Here is a 10,435-nt window from a genome sequence, read left to right as displayed (position 1 = left end):
TGTGCGACCTCACAAATGCGCTTCGGGAAGAATGGTCAAAAATTCCCATAAACACACTCCTAAACCTTGTGGACAGCCTTCCCAGAAGAGTTGAAGCTGTTCTAGCTGCAAAGGGTGGACCGACGTCATATTGAACCCTATGGATTAGGAACGGGATGTCACTTGAGCTCATATGTGAGTCAAGGCAGGTGAGCAAATACTTTTGGCAATATAGTGTACATTTCCAAAAAATAAAGGACATTCCATATAATAAGTTAAATATATGTCAGGATCAGTCAGCCCTAACATCTTGTCTTTTTTTTTTTTTTTAAGTTGCCTCTAGAAGATAATGCCCTGTGCTTTTGCAGTGATGCATCATAGGCTACGTTCACACTGCAGCCTGAAGTGGCCCAAATCCGATTTTTTTGCCCAAATGTGACCTGGATCTGATCTTTTCATGGCTGTCTGAACAACACAGATCCGATTTTTTTCCATTCCGACCCAGACCACTTGGCTATGTGGTCCTGAATCCGATCCGAATCTGATCTTTTCAAATGCGACCTGTGTCTGAACGGCCAGGTCGCATTCATCCGACCTGAACGCCATTAGTAACCGACATAGGTCACTATTCTGCTTCTTGCTACACAGAAGCGGCAAGAAAAACAAACACCATTGCAGGCGATGATGCGGAGAGCAGTATTTATGTTTAACCATCTTAAAAAGATTGAGGTTTTAAGGTTTGAAAAGATTGATAGATGCGCTTTAGCACTTCCATCCACGTTTACTTCTGTAAATACGAAGCACGCTGGCTTGTGACGTCATTGCGTCGTCTACTGTGCATGCGGGACACTTAAGCTGTAGGAATGCAGTTCAAACAGGAGATCACATACAAGTTGCATATATTTGGAAATGTGAACGGCAACGCAAAAATTGGATTTTACAAAAAAATTGGAATTAAGCATCAAGGCCTGCAGTGTGAATGTAGCCATAGGCTCCAATTAATGGCACGCTGACTCTGCTTTTTTTTTAAACCACCACTTGGAGAAAAACATTTCCCTTTCAATTCATCAGAGATTGTGTGGTGAACATACAGAGAGCTTAAAGGCTCCAAATTTAGCTAATTTATAACAACTAGTGAAGTCCAATCCAAAGTGATGTAGAGCAAATAAACCTGTTGATGTTGGAGAAGTTAATCGGTTTTCTGATGCATAACTGCATGCATGCAGTTGAGCCCAATTCAGAAAAACAATTTAAACAGCAATTCATTGATTAACAAGTAATTTTAGCTTAAGATCAGATTTTTTTATTTTTTTATTTAATGTTGGGTTCTAATGTATTTCCTGAAAATATAAGAGCACAGGAGGTCAGACCTACCATCCTCACTATCAGCCAGGTCCTGTGATCGGTGGCCTATGCTGGGAGGTCTGGACTTGCCCTGCGTGGAGCTGGATGTTCGGGACTCTTGGTGGTGAAGCCTCCGCACCTCAGCCAGACCACTGGCCGCTCCGGGGCTCTGCAGGAGCTTGCTTCTCTGCAGGGCCACGCTGTAGTCCGGTGGTTTGAGGTGAGGAGGTCGGGGAGCAGAAGAGCCCGGCCCGCTGACTACTCCGTCTGTGAGCCCCAGATCGCCTAAAGCCAGACCCTGGTAGCCTGGAGGGGTGGGAGGGGGAGCACGGTAACGCTCATCCTTAGTGGGGGAGGTGACACAGTATACTAGATGGAGGTGGAGGTGAAAATGAAGGATGGAAAAAGAAAGGAGGGGATGAAGGGTTGGTGGAAAAGGAACAAAAAAAGGAAAATAAAATGGAGAAATTAAATGATTGTGAGGTTTCACAAGCAAGACACACAACTACAGATGCACAAAACATGCAGAAAATAAAAAATACAAAAACATATATACAACCAATAAAATGGATGGCTGCAGTGCATTAAGGAATGCCTAAAGATGTAATGACTGTTTTATTCGTCTCTCATTCATCATTTAGACAAAGGAATCAAAGAAAAGCTAAATCTTAATATCAGCCTAACTCCTAAAATAACTTTAAAAATAGATAAACAGGAATAATCCTTCCTGGATGGTAATGATGCTAAAAATTGTTGACCATCTCTCCAAGATCCCTCCTCCTGTCAGACTACCATACATGCAGAAGAGGAGATGGACGAATGCTAAGCTACATTTTCTCTGTTCCCTCACCTATCAGGCCCTTCTCTGTGCTTGATGTCACCGTTTTGTAGGAAGCGTCCGTGCTTTGCCCTCCTTCCTCGGTGACCGGCGAGGAAGGATGCTCCGAAGTGTTTCTCCGCTTTATAGTTCCGTAGTTTCCCTCGTAGTTATCGGACAGAGAGCCCGAAGACGTCCAGCTCTCATGTCCCTGCCTGCTCAGATCGGAGCTCGAGTCTCTGGTGTGTCGGTTAGCAGGGATGTCGTTAGCCCATGAGGGCCCGGCGGCCTCCGCCTCAGCTATCGGCCGACCTAACGCCGTGTGCTTGAATCCACTCAAGTGCGCGTGTGGCAGGGAGAGGGGGTAACCGTGGATGCCGTGGTCCCAGGGCCGACAGGAGGAGGTAGGGAGTATTTGGAAGGATTCATGGGAGTTAGAGGAGCAGGACGTCCAGCTGCCGCGTCCGCTGTCCACGGCCAAGTCCAGGGAAGTGTGGTCAGGGGTCAACTCCTCCGTGGAGAGAGACGAGCTGAAAGGTCGGCCTGCAAATCCTCGAGCCAAAACTGAAGAACTATCAAATGAAAAACAAAGCAGAGAAATAACCACTTCAAATATGGCACATTATGCAAGTTCCTGTTCAAAGAAACCTGATATAAAAACTAGGAACATTCAAAACGTAAAATCTTAAAACCCTTCATGACTTTTATCAAAGTTCTACATCAATCTAAGGTAAACATAAACCTTTTGACAGTGTCCAAAATAGAGAACATTTGGTGAAATTACAGCTTTGCGTAATTTATTTCCACCATCTTTACACATATAACCAATCAAACTGATTGGAGGTACGCTAAGATGCTAAGCTGGATTTCATTTGGACTTTAACTAGGCCACTCTAATACATGCTGGGAAGCAATTCTCTGCTCAAGCTTACAGTTTCCTTCCAGAACTGGCCTGTATTTAGCTCCATCTATCTGACAAACTCTCCTGTCCTTACTGAAGAACAAGAAAACCCTCATGATGACACCAACACCACTGTCTGTCATCAGTTTTCTGAGAGCTTTTGAAGAGAAAACTGTTAATATTGATCTCATTTGACCAGAAAAACATTTTCCATGTGTTCCTAAACTGTGAAGGAGACTCTTTCATCACTTTAAGCTTGATACACCTTTCTTTATTGTCTCTACAGCTTTATTCCTGACCTTTCTCGTTAGTTTCTTCATCCTCCAAAACATTCTCTCTTTATTATATTTATTAATGCACATTTTCCATTTTATTAATTAGGTGACTTCTTAAAATGGTTGCCATGAATTTGATTTATAAGCATCAGAGTAAAGAGGGCTGCTTTCCAATTAACAAGAGCATTTTTATTTGTAACAAAGTTCTTAAGAGCAGAAGTCAGTTTCTTTCGGCTGTTATTAATAAATATGCTGAAATATTGTATGACTTGTTATTTAAACACATTTAGTCAGTTTGTGTTTTCTGATCTTTGAGGTACCCACTGGGTTTGCTGTGCTATAAAGAAGCACATCTCCAAGAAGTAAAACAATGATGATGTGAGCAACAAAAGGAGAATAAGTAAAAAAATTTGAAAACCTCATTTAAAAAGGAAAGAAACAGCCTGTCCATTGTAAATAACTTTCCCATAGCAGTTAGGCAACAAAAGTCCCCCCTCAGCTTTATTTTTTAGACCAGCAATTTGATTCACTGACAGTGTTTAAGAGGACAAACACGCCCGTCGATGAAACTGAGCATTATTTCATAAAACAAGTCAGTTACAGAGTAAGGCAGCCAAGGTAATAAAATATTAGAGAGGTAGATATTTCCGTTTCCTCTTTATGAGACAGAACGGTCCGATTATGGACGGACGATAAACAAACAGTAGACAATAAAGAAGCGCTTCTGTTTACTCAGATTAAAACACAGCGGATAAAAGAAGGGGAGCAGTAAAACGTGGGGAGGCTAATAAACAGTCGTTAGATTTTTACGACTTCCAGTTCTTGGTGTTTTTAATGAGGACGGGGTGTAGCTGGAAGCTGCTGCAGGAAGGAAAGGAGGAGTGGCCAACAGCAGCAGATGGAGCATGGGTGGAACGACAGCGGAATAGAGAGAGGAGTAAAAAAAAGTCAGGAGTGACAGAATGAGTAGAAACAGAAGTAGCAAAATGTACTGCTACTCATTTTAGGCAGCCAACAGTGTTCATACCTACAGTCATTTACACCAGATTCCTTCAGAAATCACTTTCTTAGTATATAACCATTTCAAAAGTACGTAACAACGGGCATCAATAAAACTAACAAACGATTCATACCTCAAAGTCAGAATTATCATCTACATCCACCCACTAGGGTCACTAGGACGCTCCATAGACATCCCTGTTCAGCCCAGATATACATGAGCACGCTACTGTGGGCTCTGAGTGACAACAATGCTCCCACTCAAAGGTTGGTACCAAACAAATACTTTTAAAAAGAAACCAACAAGTAGTAAATCATTGACAGTATTTTCTGAACAGAGCGCACTTCACTACAAGCCACATCTGCTAAAAAATAAATCTGGAAATGTACATATATATGCAACACTGGGTTTTATAAGCCGCTGATATCTACTGAGCTGTCTCCCACTAAACCTATAGGGGGAGCTCTTCATATTTCATCTGGGGACGAAGAAGAATGCTAGCTTCCTTTAGCTTGTTGGCTTGCCGCAGTAAGAGCTTCTACTGAAAGATGGGGCTTCGTCTGCTCTTTATTTCAGCTCTGCAGGAGTTGAGCTCGGTCTCTTCATTGGTTCGATAGCTTTAATGCAGCACATAAATGTCAAAATGTGTGAATTCGGGACATTTGTTCTCTGTCATGCCTACTGCTAGCATGTTCTTGTGCTAAATAAAATTTAACCGCTTAATATTTCATTTCCGTCTTTGTCTTCCTACTCTGGCAGTTAGGAAAATTCCACAGAAAAGCCGTACCTTCTTATAAGCAGTATAGTTCAAAGCCTGGGAAAACTATAGCGGCTCATTGTTCGGAAAATACGGTAATCTGACGATGATGCTTTAAAAAAAAAATACAATTAAGTGAAATGTGCCGTTTTTCATATTATGGAAAATCTATTCAGACGACACGAAAAATGTAAATCGTCAAAGAAATCACTTTAATTGCTCTTTTTCATTGTCTTATGTCGACGGCTGATTGCAATAACGCCCCCTACTGGGCTGGAGAAGAAAGTGTATATATGTGAGTGGAAAGCTGTGGTTGAACTAAGCTAAAAGTAGCAAGAATAATTTTATGAAAAGGAACAGAAAGAATGCGCCAAATGCAGGGCGATTGTGGTAAAAAGTTTTCTGAAGTTCTTAAAGTCCTAAGAATAAGAATATATATATTAGTTAAAAAAGATACCAATAACGGAATGGGCTTATTTAAGCCCAGACCTTAATTAAATTAGGAATATTACAAAAACATTTAAAAACTGCTCTTAAAAGTGATAATAAAATACCCAAAAAACAGGAGGGGGGCTTTAATTAAAGCAACATCTCCTTCTAAGAACATTTAACTCCATGGGGCACAGACCAAAATACAAGTTTTATTGCTGTAGAGCAAAAAATGTGAAACTATCGCTCATTCCAAGCAATATTTTAAAGCTTTCTGTAAAAAGTTTTAAACCCTAAAGAGGCCAAATACGTCATGTAATCCTTTAAAGTTTAAATCCCATTCATCTCATTATGCCTTTTATTTTACAAGGGTTGCTTCCAACCTCAGATAATTAAGCAGACAGATTAGATAAAAGGAACTGAACCAGAGCCAATTACCTTGTGCTGGGCTGGCTGTAATCAGCAGTTAAGTGTGCATTTAATGCCGCTGTGCCCTCAGCGACCACAGCCGCCGTTGCAGCCGTAGCGTTTGGAGCCAGAGTGGCTGAAGTAGTAGTATTGGAACAGGTCCGGTTAGAGCGATCGTCAGGCCCAGAGGCCTGCGCCGAGTCGACCGAGCAGATGCTGGAGCGGGAGGAGATCTCGCTGTGACTAGAGTCCGACATGTTGTCCGACTTGCCCATTGGAAGGAGGGGACAACCTGAGAAGAAGGAACATTTAGGGATTAACGACAATGACTGAACAGTAAATGAAAAGTTGGAGGTAATCCAAGCTCTACAGCTGCTCTGTACCCTACCTGTACTTTAAACCACCTGCCTCCGTTAATTCACTCAAAACAAATAAGAATCTTATTATGGCTGATGTGACTGATGAGATTACGTGAACGGCTACAGAGACTGTGGAGTTTGTGTCAAAATGACTGGGAAACAAGACTGACCTCACTGTTTCAACTTTATAACAGAAAAAAACTGCATAACTCAGGAATCCATGAACACTATAGACAAGCCAAAAAAAAAACACCTTCTAGTGATACATTTTCTTTGCTTATAATTAGAACAGATAGAAAAACTGCTTTCGATCTGAGAAAACGATTTAAAGATTCATCAGGATTGAAACTGATGGTGATATGTTGAAAAAACTCTGATCAGTGAATGCACCACTCCAACCATCACTGGGTTGTGTTTGGACATTTATCAATGCATCACATCTTTATAAAAAAAAACTAGAAAATGAAAACCAGCTATAAAATACCAAATAAAGCATCTGTACAACATTAGCAACTGAACCAAAAGGTGCAAACACTATGGAACGGTTTCCTAACCCTTATAAATGGCTCACTGTCATAACATCCATTCTCTGCTCCATCGTTATTAAATATTCAGAGGCATAATGTACGGCTAATTTTTTGCCTTAGAGAAGCATGCAATACAAACACAGCAAACTCTGTTTGAGGTTCAGACAGTTTTCCTCCTGCTTTCTCTGTCTCTGCACAGCCAGAGGAAAGGATTTGGACTGACAGAGCGTCTGCCTCTCTGCTGTGTCTCTCTTTCTGTCTCTGCAGTATCCTCCTCACTCTTTGGCAGCGGTTTCTCTCTGGACTGACTCCTTTCCCTCAGCACCCTGAAAGGTGAAGCCAGTCTTGCCCTGATGGGTGACACTGTGGGTTGAGGTCTCCTGAAATCATGTAGGGGAGGAGGAGGAGACCTACAGTGAACCATGGGATGCTCTCTATGTGTCCCTACACGTGTCCTAGATGGTAGTCCTGCTCTTGTCTGTACTGCACCCTGTTGGCTCTGCTGCCTGGATCGTCCTCTGCTTCCCTCTGAAGAAAACACGTCTTTCTGGGCTGCCTCTGTTTGCTCCTCAGTCTCTTCCTTTAGCTCTGTCTGTCTGTCCCTGCTGCTCTCTTCGCTACGCTGCCTGGTCATCTGTAGGATCCTCTTGTGAAGAAGGGCCCCACCTATGCCGTAGCTTCGCAGACTAATCGTGCCCGTCTTTGTGCTGGTGTCACTTGTCAGTGATGACGAAGATCCTGAAAGGTTCATCTGGCTGGAGTTCTGCGACTTTGCCACACCTCCCACTAAATAAGACGAATAAAAGCAGGAATTAGAGAAAAGAGACCTGAAATCTAATTCTGTATGAAGAACTTTTCCAAAACCATCCAAAATTAAATCTTGTAATAATTTACCCGATGAGGAAATCTAAAGGGTGAAAAGCGTTGCATACCTTTGCGTGGGGAGCCCTGAGGCGACACTGTAGGGCTGGAGTGAAGGGATGAGACGGTGGAAACCGTGTCATCAGATGGTCTCTTGGTGTTCCACTCATCTGAAGAGTTCACCGCAGGTTTCTTCACCACCTGAGGAGAATTGGAGTCTACAGGAAAGAAAAAGGAAAAGCCTTTATAGACAACCATGAAGCTCTACAGACACTAGATATTCATCTATGATGCAAAAGATGAATAAAAAAAAAAAGATGTTAAGGATGATATCTAGCTGGGGAGTACTCACTGGATGCACCCGTGTCTTTGGCAGTGCTCTTCTTCCGAAGAGGGTTTAGTGGCACCTGGACCTGAAGGACTTGTGACACCCTGTTTTGAGTTTTTCCCGAGGGCAGGGTTGCCCTAAGGGACACCGGAGACATGTCTGACTTGTTGGACCGCCTCTCGCTCAAGTTTTTGCCCACTGAAAACAAAGACAATGAATGAGAAAAGTACCTTCACACATGGTTCCACCAACGCCTCGCACTAGTTGCTCACCCTTTGTAGAGCCTGCTGTAAGGATCAGTTAAATAACCTGTCCATCACTAAAGACAGACATATAAAGCCTTTTTAATTGCAAAAAAAAAACAACAAAAAAATGGAAACCTTGTCCAAGCAAAATCTGGATTAATAGAAAGGATTATTATTCCACTATTTAGGTTCTCACTCATTTATAAGTAAAACAAATATCTCGATGTAACAAGATTTAAAATAAATGAACCTTTTAATGCATCAGCAAACTGACAAGCAGTCTGATAGCTGTTTAAAGAAAAAATATATTAATATTGGTAAATAAACCTTTAAAACAACACACCTTTACCACAAATTGTACTATTGGAGAATTAAAGATTAAATGCATATGCAATGAGATTGAAAAGATCAAATGAGGAAATTCACCTATGATGTTCTAAATTTCCTCGTTCTTTAAACAGCGTTTTGGACAAAGCATCACAGATTTTTTAGCCCATAAAATTCTATTTAATGTAAACAACAGATTTTAACGCCCCAAGCTATCAAATGTTATTCATTGTTACATCACTTCTGTTAATGAGAGACAGACCCCCCAATTCTAATTTCAACATTTCTAAGCAAAAAAATACTTATGATTATCTAACAACATACAGTGAAGAGGATACAGAGAAAATATGAAAAAGTAAATAAAATCAGCAGATAATGCTCCTCTGTTAAAACATGCACAACTGCAAGAGTAGCATAATTTTACCCGAGGAATTCTGTGATTGTGGAGGGTGTTGCATTTATTGCAGAATCTCCGTAACCTCACTAGGTGGCAGTGTTGGCGAACATTACAGATGCAAGCAGTCATCTGTCAAACTGCATTTAATGTCTGATAAAACCACAATACTCTCCATTTTTACTCACAGGTGTTGTAAGATGGCTCACACTGCAGGGACATGATTTGGTGTTTATCCTCATCCGTCTCCACCGTGAGGTTAGAAAGGTACTGTTTCACCTTCCTGGCCATCTGAGCGTCTTCGTAAAGCTTTTTGGCATTCAGGAGCGAGCTGCGGCGCACCCGCTTCTTGTGGGCTCCTCCCTGCACATCCAGGATGTTGGAGTTGGTGCTGCCCTGACTTAAAGACCTGATGTAGAGGAAGGAAAAGAGAAAGGAGGAAGCAGAGAATGAAGGTAGATGCAGAGGTAAGACAAGGACACAAAGAAGAGAAGGAAGTGAAAATGCAACAAAAAACAAACAAATAGTATTTAAAGACAATTAGTGACAAATCTTGATGCTATTTGTGATTTCTAAAAGTAATAATACTTCTTCAGTAAAATCTTTAAACCTGTTTTGTAGCATCATTTTAGAATGGGACCATGCAACTGGGAGGGAGGCAGCACCCCTTATTGTGCCATGCTAACATAGTGCGGAACAGCAGGACATTCAGTCCGATGGAGGCAAAAAGGGTTAGGAAACAAGGTGCAGAACGCTCAATGTGGAGATGCAGATGTGAACTAAACTGGAGTCAAATAGTATTTGCACGTTTGCAACACTTAATTTTACTTTCCATTTTTAATATTGCCAAACAAAAAGTTTGGCTTGGGACTAAAAAAAGACAACTGGACGAACTGACCAGCTTTGAAAGTTTATTTTGTAGCTTTTCTAATGTGTTCAGATAAGTGGGGGTGTTAAACAGAGAATTTGTCTCCTTAACTTTGGGGGAAGAAGCTTCACATGAAGCTCTTTATTTATGCTCTGTGTGTCATAACAAAATCCCAAAAAAGAAAAAAACGACTTTGTTTTCCAAGTCTGAAGATGTTTCGCTTCCCATCCAGGAAGCATTTTCAGTTCAAAATGTCAGAATTAGCGTTGAGTTAAAAGCTTTATAGAGTAGTCTAACAAAGCCTTGTCATAACAAAATAACCCACCTTTGGTGGGCACATTATATAAAATGACTTGGAAAAATGTTAAACCACCATTACAACATGACCCAATGTGTTTTATTAAGACTGATAGGCAAAATCAAAGTAGAACAAGAGTGTGAATATCTTTTTTAATTTGTTTTCACAGAACCAGAGAGGTGTTTGTTATGCGTAGAACAATTAGTTCTACTAGCTCTTATCTTAGGAGTCCAAAGATAACATATGTACAGTGTAAAGCTTTACAAAGGAATGTGTCAGTTTTCTTTTACTTCAAAATTATGCCGAATTTCATTAAAT

At 41.1% G+C, this 10,435-nt stretch overlaps 1 protein-coding gene across 13 annotated transcripts in view; it reads right to left on the bottom strand.

The window, feature by feature from the left end:
* The window catches only part of LOC107104672 (rap guanine nucleotide exchange factor 6-like), a 170,093-nt gene that overhangs the window by 4,375 nt on the left and 155,283 nt on the right, over positions 1 to 10,435 (bottom strand). For 12 of the 13 annotated variants that reach the window (XM_015404769.1, XM_015404779.1, XM_015404794.1 and 9 more), the window contains 7 exons: positions 9,140 to 9,360; positions 8,010 to 8,183; positions 7,729 to 7,875; positions 7,463 to 7,582; positions 5,941 to 6,202; positions 2,174 to 2,712; positions 1,354 to 1,692 (listed from right to left, as the gene is read on the bottom strand). In XM_015404769.1, coding sequence (XP_015260255.1) covers positions 1,354 to 1,692; positions 2,174 to 2,712; positions 5,941 to 6,202; positions 7,463 to 7,582; positions 7,729 to 7,875; positions 8,010 to 8,183; positions 9,140 to 9,360 — 1,802 coding nt within the window. The remainder of the gene's footprint in view (positions 1 to 1,353; positions 1,693 to 2,173; positions 2,713 to 5,940; positions 6,203 to 7,462; positions 7,583 to 7,728; positions 7,876 to 8,009; positions 8,184 to 9,139; positions 9,361 to 10,435) is intronic. The other variant, XM_015404760.1, reaches the window with a different exon arrangement.

The sequence above is a fragment of the Cyprinodon variegatus genome, unplaced genomic scaffold, assembly GCF_000732505.1.
Source record: "Cyprinodon variegatus isolate N-32 unplaced genomic scaffold, C_variegatus-1.0 Scaffold36, whole genome shotgun sequence".
In the NCBI taxonomy this organism is placed as follows: domain Eukaryota; kingdom Metazoa; phylum Chordata; class Actinopteri; order Cyprinodontiformes; family Cyprinodontidae; genus Cyprinodon; species Cyprinodon variegatus.
Note: the sequence above shows the minus strand (reverse complement) of the source record. Positions and strands in the feature narration are given on the sequence as shown.